The 26,846-nt window shown below is 43.3% G+C and overlaps 2 protein-coding genes across 4 annotated transcripts; both read right to left on the bottom strand.

Annotated features, from left to right (window-relative positions):
- Nucleotides 1-2,586: 2,586 nt before the first annotated feature.
- peli2 (pellino E3 ubiquitin protein ligase family member 2) lies at nt 2,587-12,037 on the bottom strand. The gene is made up of 6 exons (XM_085932186.1): nt 11,679-12,037; nt 8,015-8,144; nt 6,306-6,407; nt 5,746-5,943; nt 5,258-5,446; nt 2,587-5,099 (listed from the first exon to the last, which is right to left on the bottom strand). The coding sequence occupies exons 1-6, from the start codon at nt 11,753-11,755 to the stop codon at nt 4,521-4,523; spliced, it is 1,275 nt and encodes a 424-aa protein (XP_085788312.1). The 5' UTR covers nt 11,756-12,037; the 3' UTR covers nt 2,587-4,520.
- A 2,221-nt stretch (nt 12,038-14,258) lies between these two features.
- Nucleotides 14,259-25,075, bottom strand: ktn1 (kinectin 1). Of its 3 annotated transcripts, XM_085931658.1 has the most exons (35): nt 24,382-25,075; nt 24,107-24,256; nt 23,905-24,024; nt 23,707-23,837; nt 23,511-23,615; nt 23,218-23,358; nt 22,954-23,060; nt 22,694-22,838; nt 22,103-22,199; nt 21,826-22,010; nt 21,571-21,660; nt 21,445-21,482; nt 21,258-21,348; nt 21,105-21,173; nt 20,960-20,997; nt 20,751-20,841; nt 20,594-20,662; nt 20,300-20,337; nt 20,030-20,120; nt 19,648-19,760; nt 19,494-19,572; nt 19,384-19,424; nt 19,186-19,276; nt 18,685-18,771; nt 17,697-17,786; nt 17,538-17,624; nt 17,371-17,460; nt 17,205-17,297; nt 17,040-17,108; nt 16,879-16,962; nt 16,490-16,573; nt 15,677-15,760; nt 15,498-15,593; nt 15,147-15,251; nt 14,259-15,022 (listed from the first exon to the last, which is right to left on the bottom strand). In XM_085931658.1, the coding sequence occupies exons 1-35, from the start codon at nt 25,073-25,075 to the stop codon at nt 14,993-14,995; spliced, it is 3,813 nt and encodes a 1,270-aa protein (XP_085787784.1). In that variant the 3' UTR covers nt 14,259-14,992. The 3 variants fall into 3 exon arrangements, with proteins under 3 accessions (XP_085787784.1, XP_085787786.1, XP_085787785.1); XM_085931660.1 differs by lacking the exon at nt 18,685-18,771; XM_085931659.1 differs by lacking the exon at nt 16,490-16,573.
- Between the last annotated feature and the right edge of the window lie 1,771 nt (nt 25,076-26,846).

Below are 26,846 nucleotides of genomic sequence, written 5' to 3' on the forward strand. Positions count from 1 at the left end.
AAATTGTTATTAACGTGTGAATCGTATTTTTTCTGCATGCCCTAATGAAGTGTCCCAAGGTCTTGAATGAGTCCACGTGTCTTCAGAGAGATTACTTCTCCTCTGTGATCTGTTTCTCATTACAACAAGCAGGGGACTCAAACACATCTAATAACAGGGCGGACTGCTGTTCCTTTGTAACATGCGGCTACCTAAATGATCCCGAGTCAGATAGATGACAAGGATAAAGCCAGCCGTAATCGGCATCTCGCACAATGGAACATAATGGTCCAAAGAAGGACAACATAGAGCGCTCATGCTCTCATGGCCCCAAGCAGCACACCTACTAGAGAGCAATTAAAATGAGAGGATTCAATTTGGTCAAGCAACAGGAATCTCAGATAAATCGGATATCTCGTTTCCCAGCAGAGGACGGTCCCTCACGCCGAACATGGTGTTTGATATATTACTTGGAAGAACCAGCTGGTTATTGACAGGGTGTGTAAAACAACCTCCTTCCCCAATTATGATTAGCACAAGAATTTCAGTGGGAGACAAACAGAAGGGAGGAAAACATTCACCACGCGAGAGCAATACATTTGCTTTTGAACTGATCAAGATTTAATTAGCACCAATTCCATAATTAAAGCAACGCGGTTGGATGATGGCCATATGAGTAATTGTACAAGAAACAGAATTCCAACTTTTTATTTATTTATTTATTGTCGTACGTTCACCGTGCATTAAATCAGAAAGGCGAGAGTGAGTCTATTGATTGCTCGAAAGTGTGGGAATAAAACGGTTCAAATATTTTTTTTAATTATATTATTGTCTGTTCTTACAGTATTTATGAGTAAAATATTTGAGTGCTATTTTTCTTATGAAAAACATGAAACCGATTGTTGCTTGGGGGGGGGATCAGTAATGGATTGATTGCATTTTAATTAATTTCAATAGGGGCACTATCATTTGAGATACGAGTATACTCACGGAATAGTTTAAACTCCATCTTAAGGCACTGCTGCTAGTGTCGTTAGGAAGTTATTCTTTTACGTACCGCTAGTGGGCGCCCGTACAACACCAACGATCATTATGATCTCATCAGTCCCAATTTGTTTACAGTGAAACGTTATGGTGCGTAACTTCTTGTGAGGCTTCATTTTAATATGTTGAAAAAAAGAATCATTTAGAAATGCATTGCATGTTTGTCTGCAAAAGGACTTTTGTTCATTTTAGAAAGGAGAAACACCAGTAAATACAATAGAACTGACAACATAATTTCTTTTAACAGTCTGGTTGACTTCCCCTCTGATATTTTGCTGTAGTAGGATGAGTGCAAAAGGTTGACAGCCAGAAACCTGAGCACTCTTTGTGAATTACTGTAAGAGCGGTGCTGCAAATTAAGAGCAATATAAAGTAGCGCAGCATAAGAGAGGTTAATTGGGATCATGAAGGTGATGCTGCTCGTGCTATATCATCCAAAGCAGCGTCACTAAAGCACTTGAACCTTGCTTTTATCGTCAAGAAAGAAGTGTTGCATCAATCTAGTTTATTTGCATAACAGTGGCCCGTTTAAGGGAGCCACCGACGGAGAGATAGAAATTAGCATGCTGTCACCTTCTGCCTGTCATAATTTTTTTTTTTTTTTTTTTAAACCTTGGGGGGGAATGTATGAACGCAGGAGCGTTAATTAGGAAGGAAGGAATCCCACTGACATAGGGTATATTTCATTTCAAATTCTCACGTTTCCTTATTATGGAGACTAGATGAAATCACGTGACTGACGGGCCTGTCAGCATTGAATCATATCCATCTATAAACTCTATTTGAACCCCATTACCGCAATGTAATTTGGTACAAGAGGGTTCCCACTTCACGCAAAAAAAAAAGAAGAAAAAAAAGAAATTAAAATCCAAGCTCTGCAATAGAAAGACAACCACAGAATACTAGACCAAACCAAACTTTGGGCCCCTAAAGACTCAAGCCAGCATTTCTCACAACTGTGAAGGAGACAACACTATGGATTAATAACATTTAGTAAAATATAGATAAAATAAAGCAACATGCTTGATAAAACAGACATAAACAAGCAATTACATTGCATGCCATTTGAGCCGACTCAGCGCTCTTAAATTAAACACTGCTCCGTTTGTAATCAAAACACCCAAAATATATTTCTCAGCTCTGATATAGCGACAACAGGCACCTTGCAGCGATGCCAGTGTTCTTCATTGTTGAGAAAACAGTGCCCCCTTGTGGCTCAAAGTGGATACACCAAGTAATGCAGCTCATCCAATTATTCTCTACGGTAAATTTTAAGATGCGCTTGATACAAGATAAAAAGAGCTGATACGACATGGAATGTGACTAAAACAGCCTTCAAGAAAATGCTGCCACTTATCTTCCAAAATTCATTTTGGCAATGATGATCCCAAGGAAATACACAAGAGGAAAATGATGAAACATGTATGCAAGCGTGTGCAACCATATGGTACACAAATACTCCGTTTTTAAAATTCTTTCAACAAAAATTCTCGTTTAGTGTGAAATTTGAGTTGTCAGGAATAAAAGAAAATAAAGACATTGCAGCAGGATACTTTTAAAATATATTTTATTTGTCTTTGCATTGGGAGAAGTACTATATCAGTGCGTCCTATGGCTTGTGTACACACTTCCTGTAGAAGATCAAATCGTGAACAAGTCCTTGAAGGCCCCACCCATGTTTACCAAGGAGGAATGTTTGAGGCAGCTGTTTGAGGACACGCTCATCTTCAAGCAAAGTGCATTGAGGAATGCTACTGCCCGGTACGTGGTGTAGTTGTTGACCCAGCGACGCCTTGAATGTCAAATGTGACAAATATGGCGTCCTCTCTAAACTCAGCTGCTTCAACTTTTGAAGAAAGTTTTTTGTTGGGAGAGGAGTACATTTTGGGTGAATTCAAGGTGGCTTTGCCCCCTCAGTCATCCATAGTTCTGGAAGACAACTTGAATGCAGCTACTGGAAGCGAGTCACAGTTTGAACGCTCTGTTATTGTTTGCGAAGGAGACAGAATCGACGCCGTTGCCAATATTCTCCACATATGGACACAGTCTGTTAAGCTAACATCACAAAAAAGAATACACAGATTTGTCCCCAATTTTTTTGAGTTTCACTTCATCCGCTAGTTTTGTTTTTGAGTCATCCGCGCACACAAAAGAAGAAATTTGGCATCGTGTGCGATAATATCATTATTCCCATGGAGACGGTGCATGCGACTGGAATCCAAAGCTGTCAACATTGCGCCGCAGCAGCGGTCCGGGTTTAGGGATTGTTTACAGAACCACTTTTGCTTCTTGCGTGTGGAGAGAAAATAGCTCCTCCTTATATTTGGTATAATCTCTGCACGCTGCTGAGGCGATGCCCAGGTTTCTTGGCGCTCCAGTCGCTGGAGTGAAGCCAGCGCAGGATGAAGCCAAACGACAGTGCAGACGGTGTACAGTACACGTGTGGGACTGAGACGCGCTTATCAGCGATGCATATGCTCGCTATAGCGTCTCAGCTTTTTTATCTTTTATCGTCTATCGAGAGGCTGTAATCCGGTACAATCATTGTCAAGTCCTGCAAGGTTCTCCTCGAGCGTTTGGCTGGTGGGCGGAAAGATCATAAGGGGGGATTTTGGGGTGAAATGACGCAGGGCCTTCCTGTACAATAAAGACCAAGAGCACCCACGGCGTCCAGCACGCACGCACGCACGCACGCACACAAAACATTCTCACGTAGATTATTTATGCAGGAAAATATATTAACATTTGCTTTAGAAAACAGTGCGAGGGCCTCAGTGTAGTAAAATAGTTCTTCTGTCGGATAGAAATGCGGCGATGGATCGATGTGGGCAGTCATTTCCTTACACCAGTATGCAAAGCCAGCTCCCCGCTTGCCTTCAACTAAACATTCTTCTCTCTTCTGCGAAATATATTCCCACGGCTACGTGGGATTAGAGGCACTGAATTCTGACTGTGTATATGACGCATCTGAAAGCCACCACCTCCGCAGGGTTAGGAGATGCCGCCAAGGGGGTTAAGGTCCAAATGAAAAGCACATGAGGTGCGCCAAACCCCTCCAGGTTCTCCAAGCCAACAGTCCAGCTGTCTGGCTCTTGGAAAAAAAACTCTCTCTTCCTGCTTCAGGCTTGCCCGCACATGTTCATTGTTATCAAGTGTACAAAGAGTAAAAATAACAAATTCTTTCTACCTAAAGCATAAAACCCACTAGCTACTGTAAAATCACGTGTAGCCCACCAGTGCTGGAGCCTATCTTCTTTAAAGCAGTTGCTTGGCAGGATAGCTGAAACAGTATTTGGTTCGGGAAAGGAAGGGAAGGGCCGGGCATCTGCCCTTCACAGAGCATCCAGAGACCTTTAGAATCCAAACTATCACCACCTGAGGGTCTAACGTGAGAAAAAGGAAACAAAATAATCTCAACAGTTTCACAGCATGTTGTCACTCTTGTCCAAGAGCATAACGCCCCCCCCCCCCACCCAGCCCTCCTTCACCCTTTCAGCTCAGTCCACAGGGCCCTGGAAAATGAGCTTGGAGCAGCCCTGAGCGAGGTTGAGCTGGGTGGCACAGAAGGGGCACGCGGCATGGAAGGCATGGGTGCCGTGGGGCAGGGGGATTTCCGACCAGTACTTAACAGATTTCTCCGAGCACACGTGTCCGCACGGCACAAAGGCGTGAGTGGGGGCGCCCGTGTCCACGTAGAAGGCGGGCTCGCAGCCCAGCCAGAGCGGAACGTAGGGACCCACCACCCGGCACATGGGGCACTCTCGCTCGGTGTTGGGCTCCTGCTCCGAGCGATGGCCCCAGTTGTGGTAACCGTGCACGTGGCCGCACGCCAAGTACACCCAAGGCTGCTTGTCCTCCAGACAGGAGAGGGCGCGGCTGCGTTGCATGCTGGGGAAGGCCAGCGTGTTCAGGCCCACGGGGCACTGGGGCCGGGCCGCGTTGATCTCCTGCCGAAGGGCCTCCAGATGTTTCTGGGTGGGAGTGTGAAACAGCCCCTCGGCGGTGCGCCACAGCAAGGTCGCGCCGCATAAGTCCACCAGTGAGCCATCGAGGAGTACGTTACTTTCACTTTCAACCTGGAGATGAAAAAAGCTATTGGTAACTATGTATTGTTTAATCATAGGGACGCTATCATATTTATGTATTAGAGCACATATATTGAGGGGAAAACAATATATTGGTGAGCTTTGCTTAAATGCCAGTCACCAAGACTTCATGCATGTTTAGCACTGACCAGTTTGCCTGGAGTCTGTGCCGAGCGCGTCTCTCTCAAGGTGTATACATCCCCGCACACAGAAATCTCCCGCCATACGCCGGGTTTGGATTCCTCCGTAAATCCACCTTTGGGGTGCATCACCAGCACCCCGTTGGTTGTTAGACCATCCATGTGACCATCAGGGTTCTTCCACTTTGCAGCTTTTTCCTGGGACAAACCGAGGCACGGATGATGATGTTAGCTGACACATAGGCATTTTATTCATACTTTATTTCATGCTTTTAATACTTATGTGATACTAAAGCTTTGTTTTTTGTGAAAGGAATTTTAAGAAACAGAACCATTTTTGCATTATGTCAAAATAGTGTAAGGCATAAATCAGCGTTGTCAAGTGACTTTTTATCAAATGTCTCGCTAAATCCATATGAGAACACACCGACTGCTAAGCATAAACTATAAGAGCAGATGCGGTACTTTTCAAAAGATATGCAGTAAGTAGTAATTACCCCCAGGAAGATATTCTTGGACGAGTCAAAGCCGGCTGCGTAGATACGAGCGGTGTAGGGAGGGTTGCGCTCACATACGACCCGGCAGGCGAAACGTGAGATGGTGCTCTGTGTGATGGGAGTCTCCTCGCCCTCCTGGCCCCCTGCTATAGTGTCTGTCACCACAAAGTCAATGGGACTCTCAGTGGAACGGCCGATCTATTTGCGGGTGCGAGGGGGGGAGATGTTGTTCAGACATGGAACAAATCACTAAGCTAATGCAATATCTTTTTTTTTTTTTTTTTTTTTTAGCAGAAGTGCTATGAACTTTTCAACCCAAGACGCATTAATGCGGCTGTGTGGTGAGCAAAAAAGCCATGCAACAAATATTTAAACTCACTTGTGGTAGAAACTGATAAGAATTTTTTTGAATGAAATATTTTGTCAAAAACCGAATAGTCAGAGTGAATGAAGAGTGTAAAAAAAAACAGTTTTCAAACATTTGGTCACTATAAACTGAATACGCATGATTAGCAAAAGAGGCTCATACTATACAAATGTTCCAGACAACAGCATTTTACCTGAAACATGTCGGTGTCTTTATCATAGCTATACTCCACCACCACTGTCTGGTTGCGGGAAAGCGTGTATGAGATGCTGTGCTGGCCTTTGGAGTTGACAGCCTAAAATAGAAGTCTTGTTTAATGTAATAATAAAAACAATAAAAAAATAAACAAGCAAGTTTGTACATTAAATGCTAACACCAAGGCGTGCTATAACCAAGGAGGTGTTTAATGTAAAGTCAGGAAATAAGCATGCATGCTAATGTACTAGAAGTGTGCAAAGAAGAACAATGGCCTTTTTCAAAGAAGAACAATGGCCTTTTTGCAACCATTGTATTGTTTCAGACTTTAGGAACGAGGAGCACTAATGTGTCTGTTCATCTAGTTTTGTTCATGAAATCTTAACATCTGTAGTGGAAATAGAGAAATGTGTTCAAAGTAACGCTCCCATGGCAGTGACCAGAAATTGTCCTGAGTTAGCTCCGACTGGCCGACTCACCGGACTGGCTCAATGCGAGTTAGATCCGCTCAACTCCCACAGATGCTTTACCACATGCCTCTCTAATCTGCAAATTCCGCTCCCCCAAAACAAACCCACCCCCGCCACCTCCTCCCTTTGTCACGTGCGACAGAGAAAAGGAGGGAGAAAGTGGGTCAACGGCGCCGCCGCGTTGGGGACAACTGTCACCGCACGTGGGTTTTCCTCACAAACAAATGGTGCGCCACCTGCTCAACTGCAAAAATTCTAACACTACTGTCAACCCTGAATAAAATGTTTCCATCCGCCGTTACTGATTGTCTTACATGACTGCATGTGCAGCTTTTTAAGAGAGGTTCGGCGGGTTTGGTCATGGGCCTCAAAGCAAGGTGAGATATTGAGAGTGAGGACAGGACAGAGTTAGTAGGTTGGCACCACCAGAGTTGCTTTATATACTGCATCAGTGTGACTGTCACTAGGGGGGAGTGCAGTGGCAAAGTTAAAAAAGGAAAGACTGTTTTTCTGCTCCCCTCAAATTAAGTTTAGCACGCTTCTCTTTTTCTTCAGACTATTTTTGACCCATGTGTCCACAGCTGGGAGTCGAGGGTCAGTCAACTGTGACAACTTCATCCACTGTTTGCCCTCCTGATCCCGGTCTTGGTGGTTAACACCATGTGTGGCAGGGAGGCAAAAGACACAGAATCTAACAGACATTGTTCCTTTTCTTGCAAAGCCAGTTTGTGCAAGATAAACTCTTGTAACACCAAATCTCAGTGGGTGTTTAAAAAGATGAACTCCACAAAAATACTTTTTCTTTGCATTGAGCAAGAGCTGCAGTAAAACAGACAGGCATCAAGAGTCGGGTTCCACACGGTGAGGGTAACATGAGCCAATGGGCCTTCGGCCAGGACGCTAAACTGTGAGGGGATTGGCCCTTGGGGGATGCAAAGGTAAGCAACTCCTCTGGCGTTTTAATCAGTATTGCTCACAGACCAAACATAGGAATGCAAGACATGTTCTACTGGACCAGGCGGTTTGTGGCAGCCTCTGCGGTGAAGGACAAGTAAAGACACGTGAAGTCTTAACAAAATGAGCGTTATTCTACTGGATATGTCACAGAGGTTTGCAAATAATAAGGGTTGATGCGCATTCAACACTGACGGGTGTGTGAACTACTTAGGCAGACACGGTTTGTCTAAATCAAAACACATAACGGGTCATTGCGCTCTTCTACTCATCAAACGCGTACCTTGCTGTCTTGGGGTGTGTTGAGGATGTGCACAGCACTCGGCCGAACACCGTTGGCTTTGGTCCTCTTGTATAGCGCAAATCTGCTTTTCCGTCTACCGCGATCGCCATTGGGGAGGGAGCCATTGTACCTGTCATACAAAAGCGGGCGGAGTAAAGGGAAGGACAGTAAATACACAAACACTGAAACAAAAAAAATACCAAGACCTGCATAACTCTCATATAACAAATGTGTTTCGGAAGGAGCTTTGGAAATGTAGCACTTTCCATTAGCACACTGAGCATTAGCTTGGATGCTGTCGCTTATTACATAATGCACTCTGTGATTTGAGTTGGTGTGCACAGAGCGAAGTGCAGCTGTGTTTGGCTCTGTGTCCCGCCCGCATAGGAGCAGCTTTTGGGATGGATGTCAGCTTTGCTGGATGTCTGGGTGAGATATCTAGACATTCCCGTGCCCTTGTCTGTACCCGTCCTGTGCCTACCAACCCCCATTCACTATTTACAAGCTGGTTCCTTCGATTGGGACGATACATATTTGACTACAGGGTACGGGACATACATATACATATGCTACACATCTCAACAACTTCAAATAGATAATGAACTTGGATCAGATGGCTGGTTAGGTTGGGCAACAAAGTCCAAGTCAGCCAAGAGCACAAAGCTGGCCTGTTGAACAAGGCACCCACTGAGCGATCGTGCGGCACTGGATGGTACAATAGACGACTCTCCAAACAATTTATTATTTAACGCATTGCGAGGCTCACGGCGGTTTCACGTCGCAGTTTGTGAGTCAAATTTCATTTTATGCCTCATTAACATTGAAGAGCAAAAGAGAGACTTGCATTTTTGGTGTTTTTTCTCCATCGAACAGAGCATTTCGAACATGACTAGGAAGTGCTAGGGTTAATTATTTTAACTGAGAACAACAATATCACCAAGACCTTTTCCACTTTATCCGACTGTTTTCTTTTTCTTTTTTTTTTACCTCTGCCAGACAGACAAAGGATTTACCTTCCAATACTTAGCGGTGGGGATTAGAAATGACATTGCAATGTTGCCCATCACCCATCCAGACTTGCACTAGGCAAGTAGTCAAAACTCCTAAGGGTACATTTAAAATGACAACAAATTGTTGTCAATTACTTATAGCGGAAATCAAGCCGAACAGTTTCTTTGCAATAATATTGTAACCATGGTAAAACCACGCACTGAACGAATGTGTATTCTCCCTGAATAAACTGATGTCACATGGGCTCAGCTTGCGAACGTCACGGCTGGCGTTTTCTGTCTTTGGTCACAGGGCAAAACGGCAGCCCCATGTGATTAACATTTTTGTTCTGCTTAATTCATATTGCAATAACGTAATATCAGAATAGTGTTTAGACTAGTGAAGGCCTACAGAAAATATTGCGAATATCTTTTTACTTGACCTTTACTTTAATAAAATGGCAATTCAGGATTAAATGCAAAGTATTACTAAAACATTAAGGGCTAGAATGAAATGTGTGGTAGTAACAATCCAAACTACAGAAATACATTTCGTGGCTGGCATAACATTGCTTTATAGAAGCCACATCCAGCCGAGGGGCAAGATAAGTGAAATAAACAACAATCAACTAACTCAAGCTACAGTGACCTCAAGAACCCTTTGACTGATACGGTATAATCATGTACAAGAGATGAACTATCGCGTCTGAATATTCTCCGAACGTAGTTGACATTCTCAACAATTACGTGTTAGCGCGTGCCAGAGATGTCCCCAAGTTGATTTGTACATTTCCTTGACTGAGTAGCTCTTAATGGGAGAAACGTACTAAGTTCAATCAATAGGCCCAGTCTCTATGCCACAATGGACAGAGGAAGCTGAGTCGAAGCAAAAGCTAGGCCCTGATCAAGCCATCCTTTCATTTCCAGGATGCCCACGGAACCCCCCCCCCACCCCCCCGCCGACCAGCACCGGTTGAGTCCTCCGTGCAGTCAAGTGACGAGGCCAAGATAACCTAGTCACGGATGGCACTCATGGCGACAAACCACCGCGGGAATCGCTGTTCTTTGTTCCAAGTTGTCAGCTCGCTTGTCTGCCCCCAGTTTTGCCATCAATGAGACGGAAGGAGGTGTCACGTGAGGTGATTATACACCCTTCAAATGTGTGTCTTTGTGTCTCCGTAAAGATGAAACAGTGTCGACTCCAAACATGCCACGTTCCTCCAGGGACAGTACTTTTTGTCTCACACAAGAAGCAGTCTGACGGGGGTGTGTAGGAGGAAGGGCGAGGGACAAAACCACCCTGTCACAACTTCATATCAGCCCATTTAAATATAAATGTTATCCAAGCCCAAAGCACAAAGAATATGACACGTTGGTGGTCAGACCAATCTGTGATGATGCAACCTCTTTTTGTGCTGCGTGGCCCTTGGCAACTTACAAAAATAACTTGCTTGCTTATTTCGTGTAACCCTTGACAAATACAGAAAAGAGGGAGGCAGGTGTAAAATAACGTTCTCATATAAATAAAAGGACGGAGTTTGTACTCATGTTACACTGGGGTCCCAACAGACAGTTAGATAACTTTTTTTGTGACATAGTATTGATTAACCCCACCAGGTATTGAGGTGGATGTCCGAATTCAGGGCACATTAATCTCTTAAATAATGTCAAGTCTTTTTTAACTGAGAACAATGGAATGCACTGTTGATTCAGTTTGTTGTCAAAAAAAAATCTGTCATGTGAAAGTGACACCACCCCCTTAAAATATCCGATACTACATACTGATACCACTTTACTAGCCTCCCATATCCTTTCCGTGTAGAAGGAGCTATGTCAACCGTGTGGTGATAGTTTCAATTCAACGTAATCACGGATAAAAACACTTTATTTACCGTCTGTAAAGCACGCTCTGCAAAATGAACTCTCTTCGGTTGTCCAATCAGCTTTTCTAACTCGTGGTACTCCCGAGAAGCAGTGTATTTATTTTGACTCATTTTATTTGGAGTTGGAACACAGTGTGGTGTTTGCATATTTACTTATAGACCAGACGCTAGGTTGGTTCACTCATTTTTCTTCATCTCTCACCTATGTACGTACTCCTTTTAAATAGTGCCCCTAGTGGTCAGACAGAGACATGACATAACTGAAATGTCGAGCAAGTTGAAGAGAAGTGGGTTAAAATGGGGAAGTAAGAGGATTGGGGGAGGGAGGTATCTCCACTTCCGAATTCCTGAAAGCCCATGAATCCGACTTCTAGGTGGGAAGCGTGGCATTCCATCTACAGGGGGGTAACCAAAGTTATGCAGCCCGAATAAATCGTGCTATGAACGCATGTAGTCAGTTTGTTATTTAATCACAAAACACCAGAAACCCACAAACCATAATGAAAGGTCAATTCGGAAGACAACCTCAAATGTGCACACCTGAAATATGCACGGGTCACGTTGAATAGAAACGTGACTCTACGTTGCTTTTGGAGTGTCAAAAGCAACACTGCCATGAGAATGTAATGTTTTCTTTACTAAAAATTTGAATTTGACTTAAGTCGTCGAGCTACTCTCATTAGCAGCGCCATGACTACTCTTGTGAAACTTCCTCTGTGTAAAGAGGTCGCGGTGCCCATCGAGTAATAACACAATTGTATTTTATTTCATTTGATTTAAATCAGAACTTACCCCAAAACGACCAGCTCGCCGTATTTAACCGGGTCTTTGGATGGGGCGCAGTGCTCCTCTTGGCTGGACGAAAACATGAGGCTTGTAGCTTCGCTGTGTGGCGTTCACTCACTGTGTACACGAAAGAAACAACAGCGCAAATAGGCTCTACCTTCGAAAAGCCCGAACATATACTCAGATTATATCATAAATCCAACGGTGGGTGTTTAAATGCCAGCGAACATCCGCTTTTCATCAAATGAACGCAAGCCTCTAACTTCTTTTTGGTGACATGGCAAAGCGTAACTTAGTTGGCTGTTGAACGCGCTCTGAAGCGGATACAAAAACAGCTAGGAGCTGGGCCGGAATGTACCATTCCCTTGTTCTTCACTTTGCACGGGGGGTTAGAGACCTTATCGATTCTTTTTCTAATCGATTGTTTGGTCCAAAATGGGTAGCAAATTGCTTTTGGTATTTTTAAATAAATGTGATATTAAGAAATGAAGACGAATCAAATAATTTATAGGAGATTTGTCATGATATATTATGCACGTATCTATTCCAAACACCCTCACATGATACGTGGATCACAGTTTGTTATGTAAACAAAGAGTACAATCTGGGGATTCTTGAAAGGATCTAATATCCACATTTTATTCATATGTGCGCACTTTCCTCGTCATATCTTACATATTCGGTATGATTTTTAAAACCCAAAAAGTGTGTTTCTTTTCCAGCAAAGTCTACTGATATGCATATGTTGGTAATTACCTCCATATTTAGCAACCTGTTATGTTTTGTAGTCTTTTTCATTGTATTATATAGTTGCAAGGGGGTGTCAGGGACTCCTAGCGTCAGGGAGATACATTAGAATTTATTGAACAATTCAAAATGACATCACAAAACGCTCTGAGTGACCTCCACTGTTGGCCCCTTTATTATCACTCATGACTTGTTTTGTCACGCCTGTTTGATGAATGTGCCACTTAAGTCTTTGTCTGGAAGTCTCATCTACACTTTATGGGGCCCACCTTGTTTTCACAAGAATCCGCATGGCTGGAGGTGCCATTGCTCTTTCAAACCCCCTAAAGCCCCTTCCCCCAATTATTGTCTCTCCTTTGAACTGGTTTTCAGTTACAAATATAGAAGAGCTTTCACGGGTTCCCCGTGTCAATCCACCTCTTGTGTTCAAAATGTAACCATTTGACATTGTAGTATTCAGATTAGGTCCAGTTGTTTATTGATGGTAGCAAGAAGGGGGCTTCTGTGCCTTGTAGAAGGATGAATGTGCTTTTTAGACCTTAGGGCTGACCACAAAGTTGTGGCTACAATGAGTATTTACAGCTCTTTTGTTTCTTTCATCCACTGGGCATTGTCTGTGAGAAAGCGTTCTATAGACTCTTTCTGTCTGCCTACTTGGCCTCCCACATACACACAGGCATCACTTGTGTGTGTGGTGATCAAAGCTCTTGCACATACCACACTGATGGAGAGCAGATGCAGGGAGGGTAACTCGCTTTGCTGAATCTGCGCTGGTACAAAAATCGAGCTCAGTCAGGAGGAGGGAGGCGGAGCCAAATGTTACCAGGCACTCATGGTCGCTATAGGCCGAACATGACCAGCTACATTGCGTAAGTGAGTGTGAGCAATGATGACATGGTAGCAATAACAAGCTGTTCAGAAGGCCTCACTTGTCAGATTTTTCAAAAGGTCATGAGTCAGTATGTGACACCTCAGGCAAAATTCCCTCCCAGTCGGGGGTGAGTTAAGTAGCACAACTGTGAGGATATGATTTAATTGGAATTATCTCAGCTAAATTGTTCTTTTGTGACTACATGTCATGAAAACAACTTGTTTGGTGAGGATGTGGGATGTTCAAATGCCCTCCGTGAAGATCCAGAGGTACCAGTTCCTTCGAGAGGTTTCCATAAAAGCAAAAGACAGATCTGCAATCAGCTGACTGCAGCATGACAGTGTGGGAGAATGTAAGGAATGTGCTGATCCCATGTTGCATGTGCCCCTGGCTGCCCACCCGGCCGGGCTAGTCAACACAACAGTACTGTTGTTAGAACAATTTTTTTTTAAAGGGCTTGATTTTTTTTCAAAAGAAAAAATACAGTGCAGAAGAGAAATAGAGACATTTCAAAGAATAAACAAATAACGCGGCTGGATCAAAAGTGCCAAGAATATTTGTCAACTGTGGACATGCTGAGACATTTTTGTGATTAAGGCCTCTATATAAATAAACTTGTCAATTTACTACACGTACTTGTGATTCATTTGTAATGAGTAGGAATTCCTGCTCTCCACACCTGAACATCCTTTGTTCCAACATTTGGGCGGGTGGATTAATGATTGGTTAGTAAGTCTTGGTCAAGAGATCCCATGTTTGAGTTTGAATTATGCCTGCTTTCAACTTGTCTGGAAAGCTAAAAAAACAACAACAAAAAAACCTGCTCATTGAACGGGCAAGCAGGTGTCACACTTGGTATGATACAAAACTTTTTTTTGTTTAACTCTTAAATGCATTTATAACTGTGCTGACCCCTTGTGGCAGGGAGATTGATGTACAACGAGAGAATGGCACCATAACTAAGTGTATTTATCAAGTATTCCTTTTATTAACATAACCTGTTACAAAAAGAACAAACTTTTCAATGTTAATGAACTTAGCCAACAATATAGCAAGTGTTGATTAACGCTATGGGATACTCTCTCTTCGAGTCCTGACAGTAGAATTAAAACACCGTTGACCTTTTCACGCATTAGCCCGTGCATCTCTCATAACGCCCCTGCAGCGACTGATATATTCAACAATTTCCCTCCAAATGAGTAAAGACTCACATCGAAGTGCATTTATGTATTCCCAAGGGTCTAATGATACACAACCGGCGGGGAAGAAAACAGGGCAACGTGACATAACTCAGTACATTAAAACAATACTTTTTTTACTTTTTTTTTTTAATTTAAGAAAAAGAAGACCGTATAAAGACCTGTATAGTTGCCTTCGGGTTTCTGCTATCAGTGCCTTGTTTTCCTGTGTGTGACATGTAGCCTAGCTAATACAGTTTTTCAAAAAGACAGAATTTAAACAATGCAGATGGGAGTGGATAATGTGCGAAGGAACACGATTATGATGAAGTGAAGAAATAAAGCTGTGATTTTGCTGTAGTAGAGGAATGTGGTGGGAGTGGAGTTGTGGTGGGAGTGAAGTGTTTGGTGTTAACAGTAAACCTCTGCCTGTTCCCTTGTTTGACAGCGGCTGTGACGTCTGAGTAGTCGTGCGGTCCGGATAGCTCCATGCCCGTCTTTTTTTTTTTTTTTTTTAATGCGTGCTATACCTTCAACACATCTCTGTCAGCCTCCTGGAGAAAAGCCCAAATATAAAGTTCACGTACAAGTCGGCAACCTAAGAACGAACACTGCAAGTGTTTCTAAGCGCCGTGTAAACACTTAAGATACAAATGCATACAGGCAAGGGGGTCTTACCGCATCCTTGGTGAGTTGTCGGCTGATACTTTGTAGCTGCTGCTGCAATTCAAAGACTGTTTGGTTAAGTCCTGCAGTCATCTTTTCATTTTTGTCAAGCTCTTCCTGAGGAATATAAAATTGCTAGTTTAGATTTGAAATTGCAATTCCCAAGGAAATGATGAGTAATAGTAGTATTCTATCTATGTAGATAGATCTGCCTATATATACTTATATATGATACTTATTGGTTAACTTATTTTAAGACTACGATATAATTTTTTCCCCCCAAGTTAGTTAATTGAAACTGGCACTGAGTGACAATTCAAATGAATACAAAAACACACGTGGCCACAGAAAGCAGCAACATACTCTCTGTGAAGACAAACTGCTGTTCTCTATCAGACCCTCAGAGTTGTCTGTCACTTTGGAGAGCTCCCCTTGGATCAGGTCCAAAGACTGCTGGGCCTATTTTACAAAATAAAAAGGGCCCTCAGGTCAATGAAAAATGTAACAGTCAACTTCAAGACAAGTCTTTGTGTCATTCCTACCTTATAGAGATCACGTGCAACCTGCTGCCGCTCCTTCACTTCTGCCTCCAGTTTGGTTAGCGTCTCTGTGAGCTGAGTTTTCAGCTGTAGGTAAACAAGAAAATAAAAGTTATGTTACCAATGTAACATGTCCTGAACAACAAGGAGGAGCACTATTAATGTTACGACCATCTAGGTCACATTTGATTTCCCCCAACTGGCTGTGTTGGTGCAAACATCATTAACATGCTGTGTTTGTAGTTAATTAAATGGACTGACAATGATGTGTATCGTACATTCAATACCATGTTAAAATTCTCACTAGTCTCCAAAACTAGAGTGACATTATGATTATAGTATTCACCAACAAGCTATTGTTATGACTACTAACTGAAACCAAATGAGGTTCTCGTGTGCTAGTTATTTGTAAACGTTGTCTTGGTTTGTTCACAGCAACCCAGAATGAGAATGCTCAACGAAGCCAATGAGAGAAATGAGGATGGGATGACAGTATGCAACTTAACAAAAATTGTGAAAGGAGCATGAGTAATCCATTAGGCACCAGACCAGTAGAAGCTGAGACACCTTGACTGCTTTGAAAGGGAAGAGTTAGTTTCTAAGGAGGTTGGGTCATTGTGAGTCACCATTCATAGCCTCTCTCTTGAAGCGCAGCAACATTCACGTCTTTTCATCAGAAACTGACCCAATGAGCAGCAGAGTGCAGAGTAAACAAGATGGTGAGGTTATGAATGACGATCACCGGAAAAACCCATCCCGAGTGCGAGAGGGAAAGGTTGAAAAGGATCTCTCGCTAGACGGCCAAGTAACTCTTACCAAATTCAGCTCCTCATTCTGCCTGATGGCTTCTGTATATGAGCCATCAAGTCTGGTCTGCAATTCAGTCAACAGATCTTTGAGCTGAAATTAAGTTTGAGATGATGTGTTTACTGCTCCCTAAAAACAGTCCAGACAGTTGTTGTGGTGAGGTCTGTCTAAAATGGCACCTCTAACTCATTATGGCGCAGTGGATCACATTCGGTGTGAAACTGTCAAATGGGTCTCTAAACTTAGTCTGGCCGGACTTACAGTTCAAAAATACTTAAGACACGAGGAGTTTGTACTAGGTTTCAAATAACAGCCAGGGAAAAATGAAATACACCCCATCAACATGAAATAGCATCGCTCATCCTCGAGCAACCAAATGGGTCGGCGCTTTTACTTACCTCACGGACCTCTGTTACATATGTGGCACTCTCACGCTCTGCTCTCTCCAACTCGGACTCTAAGTGTTGCTTTTCTCTTCTCACCTAGAGATTAGCAAACGATTTAACAAGGCGATGTCATCAAAAGTATAAAGTCTTAATAGTGCTGCAAAAAGACTAACATTTTCCAACTCGGCTCCATCACTTAGTCTTTCAATCTCCTGCTCCAGAGTTGTGACTTTCTGGCTCATCTAAAGGGAAACGAGAGAAATCATTTTTAACTTGCTGACGAGAAAAACTCACAATAAAATAAACCGAATAAATCAGTGGATCAAGTCAATGCACACCTCTCTAAGCTCCACCTGCGATTGCTCCACCTTCACCTTCCATCTGGACTCTTCCTGTTCCACACTGCTCTGGAGGCGCTGTAGGATGCCCTCCTGTGGACATAGCAGGAACAACACTTGAGCTTTGCAGCACTGATTTGAGTAAAACACTAAAATATGGTTTTACCGTTTCTGCCAAAACTTTCTTGTACGTCTCACAGTCAACCTGTAGAATCCTTTGGGCTTCCTCGGCTTCTTTCAGCTTCTCAGACATTTCCTGGCAGAAGAAAAAAAAAAATATTTTTACACCGGTGCATGTTATTGTAACACAAAACCATTCTGTTGGACTTCTACCTCGGAATACCCTGAAACATGTGTGGATTGTGGAGGTGAACTCTCCATGAGATTATTTGCAAAACTGCAGAGCCACTCCTGATGATTCTAGAACGAGAAAGAACTGTCGGTCACAAAAGCGGCAGGAGAATTGATGAGTGCTGTCTTTAAGGTCCATACTTGATCGTTGGGCAGAGGCACGTGGGGCAAAAGTCGGTGCAGATAATTGCGGCACTCCGCCTCAGACAGTACCAGTGTCGCCTGGTTGTCCTACAAAATCATTAAAGCACATGAAAGTAGAATAGTTGAATCGTTTTTGTGACTCACAAAATGTTTATGAATCCACTCGATGCACATTGTAATTGGATGAAATATACTTTCCTGAGTTGAAATATTTAGTATAGCTATTGGGATTTTTTTTCCCTTCGGCACACTAAAAACAACATCATGAAAAGATAACAATCCAATTCCTCAAATAGTCCAATCGAGCTTCTGGTAACCCCTGATTGTCACATTCACCAGAATTTCCAGCTGTGATCTACTAACTAAAATTATGCTGTGGTCAGAGCCAAGGCAAGCTTTCATCCCACCTACACTGTCAAAATGAAGACCATTCTTTGATAACCTCTTATTAAATGGACATTTGACCTGAAAATAGAAATCCAACGATAAACCATCATCATGCATGCACTATTCTCGGCCCTTACAAAGTGTGTAGGACACAGCACCACCATACAAGCAATAAGTTTGGATCAGCTGCCATGCACCATAATGGATCATTTAATACTCTCAAAGCTACCATGGGAGAAAAACTGCATGGTAATCACAATGAATATGTGGACAGGAGAGATGGAACAAGAACATGCTAGAAATGAGACAAAGACATAAGCAAGCACCAAGATAGATTCAATTTTTTTTTTTTTGTAGGTTAATAGGACTTTACCCACAAGCAAAATCTGACGATTAACTCAATTAAGCAGGATTTGGAGACTGGTGGCCAAGCATGACATGAGAGCAAAAAGGAGAGCTGAATGAGTATGCAGCTTTGTTATGGTTGGTGGAAAACATCTCACTGGATCATTCATGGCAAGAAAAAAAAAAAAGCAATTTGGGGTAATGCATCAGATTGGCGCTACAGAGTGAAGTCGACTGAGATCGGATGTCGAACCTTGACAGCTTTGCTGAGTTTTCCTTGAAGCATGGACTCGGTGGCTGACAGAGCTTCCATTGCGCTCCAGTTTTTCTGCCGGAGCTCCTGTTTTGGTCGGTTCCAAAGAGATACTACGTTCAGTTCAGCCTCAGGGAAAAGCCATTAAGTGAGCAAACTGGATGCATTTCTGATATTTAATCATTTCAGCTATGGGCCCTCAATCTCTTAATCAGCTCACGGGAGTACAGTCCTGGTCTATGGTGTGCATAACAACAGAAGGCTAGAAGCCCTGTTATGCATTCTGCAGTTTAAGCAATCTTCACTGATGTGTGCCATCGCACCAGTACGGACAACCAAAGGATTCCAGTTTAAGGAAGGGGGGGGGGGGGGAAAAAGCAAGCAAAATGACACCAGGGGATGGTGGACAGCAGGGGGCGACAGATATGTGCAGAGCGTAACGCCACAGTGGACAGACGCCTCAGATGAGGTGTTTGTAGTTCTCTTTGCAGGGAAACCTACATTGTTCTTCTTTCTGTGAAGCTCCAGAGCTTCCTTCAGCTCACACAGCTCACTCTCCAGTTGTGCAACTTGCTTCTCTTTCTCGGACAACCTGTGAAACATAGCAACCATTGGTCATCATGTATGATGAGCATAAAATTTGCATTTGTCAATTTCAAAAATACATTTATTTATGATTGAGCACAAACTCAAACTTACGCTGTTAGCAGTTCAGGGCTTGGTACTGCACTAATTGTCCGCTGAAAGAAGAGGTGAGTTGAAATACCAAACTTGTGGTTTTTAGGAATCAACACTTGACACTCACTCACCTGTTGTTGTTGTGCCTGCTCTAACTTCTCTCTCATCTCCGTCTGCAGGTGCTGGATCTCATGGTCTTTCATAGTGAGTCTGTGGACAAGATGTTGACCATGTTGGGAGGCTCCACAAATGTGAAGGTCACTGTGTGTGAAAAGGTTTGCTTACTGAGCCTGGAGTATTTGGAGCTGGTTATGTAATCTGCTGAGCTCTTCTGATGGCTCCTTCTGTCTTAGCTGCTCCATTGCTTCCTGCAGGGCAGCAAACTGCTGCTCCAGAGCCTGTGAGACAAAAATGGCTTCAGAACGGAGCTCTACGTGGGAAAAATTTGGTCTCTCACAACCAATCCTTTTTAGAATCAATTATTCTGATCATTTTCCCGTCTCCCGTTCAGCTTTGTTATTTTGGTTTAAAAATGATTACAGTTTCGAGGTTGAAACTTTTTTGACGAGTTAGCAGATCTTTATTCCCCAGGCCTAGATTGTCTAGACTGTCTCCAAAACAATTATTGCATTTATTATCTAGAGCAGATAAAAAAAAAAAATCACACCTCGGCAGCCTGTGCTTTGGCTGAGTAGCCTTCTTGTGCTGCCTCCAGATTGTCCTCCATTGACCTCAGCTTCAAATCTCTCTCTTGGATCCTATGAGGCATAATTAACCTCACACTTGACATTTGTTCCTTTGGTACAACATGGGTCATTGTGACCCGCTGCCTTTTTCACCATCAAAAACATTCTACCCACCCTTTGCGCTCTATCTAATCGCTGGGTAAACATTTAATATGCCATGTGAAATAAAACACAAACAAAAAAAGTCTTACTTGTTCTGCAGTTCTTGCACAATTGACTCAGACGATACCTGCAATTAAGGGAGATGAACATTACCTGATTAGAATAAAGTGGAGGGAAGAGACTAACAAGGCAAATAAAAATGTTGCTTGTGTTGGACTTTTTACAGACATTCTAGAATTTAATGCATCATTAGAAGATTTGGACTTGTTCGTGTTAGCCCCCCCCCCTTTTGTCTCATAATTTCATGCACCCCCCTATAATAAAATTTGTCCTGACTCCTGCCTGCCCTTTGATACTTAATTAGTTACAGATTTAAGGCTAACCTGATCAGCCACTTTTTCTTCAAGGGCCACCAATTTTTGCTTTAGTGCTTCATTCTCCTCTCTCACAGTCTGAATTAGGAAAAAGAAATAAGACACAGAGCCAAAAATGCTGATGTCAGGGCAATGTGATTTTGTGAGGGGGAAACTAAAATGGCACCTTTAGTTCCTCCTCTTTGTTGGCCACTTCGATTAGGCCCTTCTCCAGTAGGCTCTCGACAGTTTTCATGTTCTCCTCTTTTTCCTGTGCACTGGTAGGAGATAAGAGGTGCTTTGAAAGGATATCTATTAACTGATCAGGCTGCAAAGCACGGCTAACTTTTCACAAGTAGATTGTTTTTCTGTGGGCAGGTTTTGATTTGTACACACCTCCTCTGGATCTGGTCGAATGCCAGCATGGAGGCAGTCTGCAGGGGTGGAACGTCAAAACAAAGAAGGGGGTGTGTCAAACAGGAACATTCATAAAGATAATTTAGGCACGCATCCAATCAGGAAAGATAATTTATGTACGCACCTGATCAGCAATCTGTGCCCGCAGACTCTGAATCTCTGCCTTCATCGACATGTTGTCGTTGTGCAAGGCCTGTGGAATTTCAATGAAACGGTAGAAAAATCGGTTGACTGATTACAAACACGACTGCAACGTTACTGGGGATGCAGCTATGACCTGCATGTTAGTTTCTCGACTGGCGCCGCTGCTCCGTTCGGCATTCAAAGAATCCTCCAAGCTCTTTCTCTGCAACTCCTTGTCAGCCAGTCTAGATGCAAACGGATAAGTACCGTGAATACATGAGCCTGCGCTGAGGCGAAGCACTGAGTATACATCTGCTAACGTAAGAGCAAAATGGTCTCACAGCTTCTGTAGCTCCTCAATGTGGGAGACGTGGCTGACCTAAATAAGGAAAAGACAAAAATCTCATTAGCCTCATTACACTCTCTACCACAGGAGCCGGTTTTTAAAGTATCAGAAGAACCAATACCTGTGTTGAGATCTGGGCATGCAGGTTCTCATTTTGTGCTTGCAGTGTTTCCTTTTGGGCCTGAAGACCTTTGTTTTCATTCATGAGCTCCTGTTAAAGACACTGCTATGAAAAGGCAAAAAGTGGTTGTGCACTGCATCATGTCGTCAACATGGGAGACAGCTGAATTCATCTGTATCTTGCGTAGAAAGAGAATCAATCTCCTTCACCGGGCTGGGTTTTATTCTTTCATAGCTTGATTTGGGGGTGCCTCACCTGTGCACGAGCCTGCATGGAGTCATCCGGCATACTGTGCTGGGACACTTCCAGAAGCTCCCTCACTCTTTGCTCCAGTCTCTCCTTTGAGACCATGGCTTCAGTCAGGCTGCTATGAAGGGTCTGAAGCTCTTTATTCTTATTGTTCTTCTCATTTTCCACTGTCAGCAGCTGACTGTGGAGTTCTGCGCCCACACACACAAACCATATTGGTTATTATTCAATATGCCTAAACATTTTGGAAGCATAGCTTATGAAAGTGAAGATGACTTATCACCTTGCTTAGAGGCTTGAAGTTTTTCTCTGTCAGCATTGACAGTATGAAGGAAGTTTTGCAGTTCCTCCCAGCGTCGCTTCGCATCTTGGAGTTGGGCCTGGTGATAAAACAAACAAAAAAAAAAATGCTCCATAGTTCAAACAGACAATGACAGACTGAAATAAATATACATTACAAATGAGCATTCTATTAGTTTTGTATTGTTCAATAATTAAAAATAGGTTCCGAACTCTTGCTCTGACGCAAAGTTTCTTAGCAGAGACATAGGTAGCACAATATTTGATTACGTTAATAAAAGCACAGGAAAGACTAATTTAAGTGTCAAACAGGATGCTGGTGTTATTACATGGACAAAAGCCTTCTACATCCCAGCGTCCAAAGACAACAAGACTCTCCCTAAATGCGTTCCGGTTCCCACACCCCAGCTTTGGAATTCCACTACGACCTCCTCCCATTCCCCTGATAATAATGCCACGCCCATAAAAGACACAAAGCTTGGCCCTATGCTGAGCTTTGTGCTTTTGTGAGACGGATGAGAAAAAAAAATCCTAAAGAAATATATAAACAAGGCGCAAAACTGGTCCAGCTTACCTCCAGCTGAGACACGTTCTGCTTGTAGTTGACTTCCAGCGACTTCCTCTGGTGTTCCTCCTGCTGCAGCTTGGCGTTTTTGTCCGCTAACTCTATCATCAGCGCTGCGTAATCAGAACGCAGTTTGTTCATCTCGGCGGTATTCCTGTCGAGCAAAAACAAAAAAAGAAAAATGCAGTTGTGGTATGGAGGGATGTTGTAAAATAATATAGTGGCAATGTTATGGATGAAGAGATGAATGACTTTGCTGCAGCACTCACTTGCTCTCCATCTGGTTGGTGGCTGTGCTGACTGCATCTCGCAGTATGCCATTTTCCTGCTGCAGTCGAGTGATCTGACTCTCCAGCTGCTCCCTCACCTGCTGGAACTGCACACAGTGACAAAAAGATAAGTAGATTCAAATGTCTTCAAACCTATGTTTGATACCCGAAATACTTTTCTACAACCATCTCAATGAATGCGCAAAAACATTCAGTAATTGGACAGTTGACAGATGTTTGAATTTTTTTTAAATAACAACCAACCTTGAGCTGCATGGTCTGGAGCTCCTGGTAGCTTCCTTGTGCTTTGGCCTGCATGCTGCCCAGCTCTTTCTGCATTGCTGAACATTGCTCTCGCATCATGGCCTCCACCCGGCCCGTCTTCTGCTTCGAAACCTGGAGCTCCTGAAGCAAGGCAGCAAAAAAATTACAGTTACCCATTTTTACGTACACCATCTTATTTTTGCCAGCTAAAATTCGCTTTATTTTAAGTACATCACGGGTCTTGCGCAGAGCTATCGATTATTATCAATGAGATAGAGCAAGTGGATGTGAACCTGGCTGAGTTGTTTGACTTTATCCTTGGCAATGGATGCCTCCTCTTGAAGCGTGGTTAGGAGACGCCCTTGTTCCTGAGCAGCCGGATCAGATTTAGCAGCAGACTGGTTGTGGAAGATGGCATGAAAAGAACCAAGTATAAAATTTCCCTCCCATTTACACACTTCAAAAACCAGCACTTGTTTATGCTCTCACTTTCTGCCAGGCATCGGCAGCGCTTGGGCTCTTCTCCCAGAGGACAGTAATCAATCTGACAGCCTCAGCTTCAGACAGGGTGATGGAGGACAGACCTGAGAGCAGCTCCTTGAGCTTCACCTCCTTGTTCTCTGCAAATCCATCAAATTAAAATATTTATACAAACAAGCTTGACAAGTTTGTATTGCCAGCTCCAACCTTTGTCTGTCTCATTCTTCTGTTTCTTTCCTTTAGAAGGTACGTCATTGTTTTGGGCCGTCTGGTGGTTGACAGAAGCTGCTGAGTCAGTCAGAACGTGGGACTCCTCAACTGGATTGACTGAGGGGGAAGACATTGACAATACATTTTTTAGAACTTACCCACATGCCAAATTTGTGCATTAGAGGTGTATCATCAATACCCGGCTCAGTCTTCTGTTTCTTGCCGCTCTTCTTTCCACTGGGAGCACTCGGAGCTGCATTACAGAGAACTTTGGTTTCGGCCACAAGAGGAGCTTCCTGTTTAACTGGTGCCTGCTCAACTTTAATGAGTGATGGCTCTTGGTCATTCACTGAAAAGAGAGAGAATGGACTTGAAGACATTCAGATGTAGAATGTTTGAATAAAAGCTCGATTGGAAATCCTGGTCGTTTCAACAGCTTTGGAACTGTTTCGACATTTTTTGTTTTGCACCAACCTGCCTCCATCTTTTGCTTCTTCTTCTTCTCCTTCTTAGATGCCTGTGGGGGAGTCTGACCCACAACAACTGCCTCGGTAACTTGAACCTGGACCTCAAGCTTTGGAGAAGGTGGTCTGGGCTTTTTGCTGGAAACTAGAGGCGGCTCTGCTTTGTACCCCATCAGTTTGGAGCTATTTACTTCTACCTCCTCGAGTGGAGGAGATGTTGCTGCAGTTGCTGCTGCGGCGGCTGCTGCAGCTGCTGTTGCTACAGCGGCAGCCTTTGCAGCTTTTTTCTCCTTCTTCTTTCTCTCCCTCAAACCAGTAGAAGCCTCTGTTGAAGATGGAACTGGGATTGAAGGTGGCGCAGGATCTGCTCTAGCCACTGGCACTGGCTCCTCAACCAACTCCAGCGTGTAGCTGTGGGCACCAGCAGCTGCCTCAAAGTCTCCCTGGTCCTCCTCAGACTCACCTCCGCCACCTCCTCCACCTGTCGCAGTTGCACTCTCCTTCTTCTTACTCTTCTTTTTTTCTGTCTTTTTGCGGACATCTGGCTTGGATGGTGGTAACTTGAGGTCACGTTTCTGCCGGGCCAGCACCTCATCATAGGAGGTTTCCTTTGTGAAGAGTATGAAGAAGAGGAAGAGGAGGGCAACAACCAGTAATGGGACCAGAATGAGTAGGTACTGAGAGTCGTAGATATCCAGCGCCATTCTAAAAAATGGGGAAAAGGCATACATAGACAAAAATGAGCTTCATAAAAGTGTTGGGGAACACCTGATGAATGTCTGTGATTATTTGCTACCTTGAACAAACCATGACAATAAAATAAAAATGAATAAACGTGTGTTAAATCAGTTTTGCTGTTATCTTTATTTCAAGAGAGAAGAAGAATTTAATTTGAATAAAATAAAATAAAATGATTACAGTTCTTAACTGTTACCAAAAGTTCTATGATTATTATTCCATCATTGATGGGACATGCCGGGTGGGGAGTCCAAATCAAATTTAACGTGGGGCCCTAATAATTTGGTCAGGGTTGGCCCTGACTCAGATTTAGTTCTGACAACATCTCATGTGTTTATAAGAATGACATTTAACATGTCAGCCATAGGAAATGGCAAGTTGTGACCCGAGGATAGTACCCCTGAGTGTGATTGTACCTTAAGTGATAAGAAAAGTGAATCGCAGCTGTTCCACTACAGACTAGGGCCGTTTATAGATACGAACTGATGCAATCTCGCGAGCTAATTTTTGCCAAGCACGTTTGACAGGTATGTCGTGGCCAAACGAGCCATGAAGGCCCTTACCTCAACCAGAGACCAAATAGTTCGACGCCCACTTTCACACTTATTAAAGCCCCATACGCAAAGACCGCAGTGTTAAAGCTAAGATCACCATAGCGGTAGTAGCTAATATGCTAGCCACGAGCACTACCCGGCTTATTCATAAATCGAGTTAGGTCTTGGGCTATCAAAGTGACCGGCAAGGGTTTGACAAAGACGGAAGAGTTTCGTATTCGCCAGGGCTGGAGGCGTGGACATCAGGCTCGTCTCGGCCAGTGACCCTGCCTCGTCCGCCTGTCCTGATATTCCTAACCCGGTGCTGTTCCCTTCTGCCGCTTCAGTACTGAGGGCCGTTCCGAGGCCTAAGTAACTAGCTTTGCTGCAGCCAAATCCGTAGTTACACACGGCTGACGGACAACAAAATAAAAGCACGAATGTAAACGAATTCGTCGAAACTTACCTGTGGTTTTAACGGACTGTTTCCTTATTTGACAAACGGTGTTTTTTCTTGGTGGATTGGGGTACCCTCCTCCTCTTCACTTCCCAACGTAGCCTGGCTTCAGATGCCCTCACCACAAGACCGTCTTCCGTTCACTGGGCAGGTCAAACTGTTGAGGGAACGCTTGTTTTTCATCCCGAGACACACCGAAGCGCACTGCTGCGTATAAATGACAGGAACGATAAACCTTCTCGTCGTTTCAATCGATCGTGCGATTATCAAAGTCCCAGAAGGGGTTACATGATGTCACCAGGCACCGCGGTATCCTTATGACGTCTACGCCAGGGTTAAAAACTTAACAATAAAGGTCCGTGATAATCTGTTAAAACGAGAGAGAAACAACTATCAACCTGTTGATGACAGCGTGATTGACTCGGTGACCAGGCTTTAGTTGAACAGAAATCGGTCTCCCTCCTGTTAAGACCCCATTTAATTGTTGCCAAGTCAAAAATAATATTTTGGATACCTACATGCTTCCTATCTACAACAGTCATGTCAACTATGAAATACATTCTTTCATTCAAGTAGTTTAATAATACTGAAATAGTAAACATTTGAATGTGCATTCAAAAGTTTCATTTATTTACTATATAAACTGTTATTTATGTATTTTCATTTTATTTTATTTATTAGTTATGCCAGCCTAATTTAACGTATTTGGCCGACGTACTCTGTAATTTTCTTTAAATATGAACTGAT

The sequence above is a fragment of the Syngnathus leptorhynchus genome, chromosome 15, assembly GCF_054491065.1.
Source record: "Syngnathus leptorhynchus isolate UIUO chromosome 15, UIUO_Slep, whole genome shotgun sequence".
Lineage (NCBI taxonomy): Eukaryota > Metazoa > Chordata > Actinopteri > Syngnathiformes > Syngnathidae > Syngnathus > Syngnathus leptorhynchus.

Bases quoted from the DNA above. Each gene is read 5' to 3' on its own strand.
- peli2 (XM_085932186.1), bottom strand. From the start codon at position 11,755: ATGTTTTCGTCCAGCCAAGAGGAGCACTGCGCCCCATCCAAAGACCCG. The intron at 5,447-5,745 runs GTAATTACTACT...GGTTTGTCCCAG, and splicing joins CCAAGAATATCTTCCTGGGG to GAAAAAGCTGCAAAGTGGAA. The intron at 5,100-5,257 runs GTCAGTGCTAAA...TTTCATCTCCAG, and splicing joins CACAGACTCCAGGCAAACTG to GTTGAAAGTGAAAGTAACGT.
- ktn1 (XM_085931658.1), bottom strand. From the start codon at position 25,075: ATGGCGCTGGATATCTACGACTCTCAGTACCTACTCATTCTGGTCCCA. The intron at 24,257-24,381 runs GTTGGTGCAAAA...CTCTCTTTTCAG, and splicing joins GAAGCAAAAGATGGAGGCAG to TGAATGACCAAGAGCCATCA. The intron at 22,011-22,102 runs GTGATAAGTCAT...GTGTGGGCGCAG, and splicing joins ACTTCAAGCCTCTAAGCAAG to AACTCCACAGTCAGCTGCTG.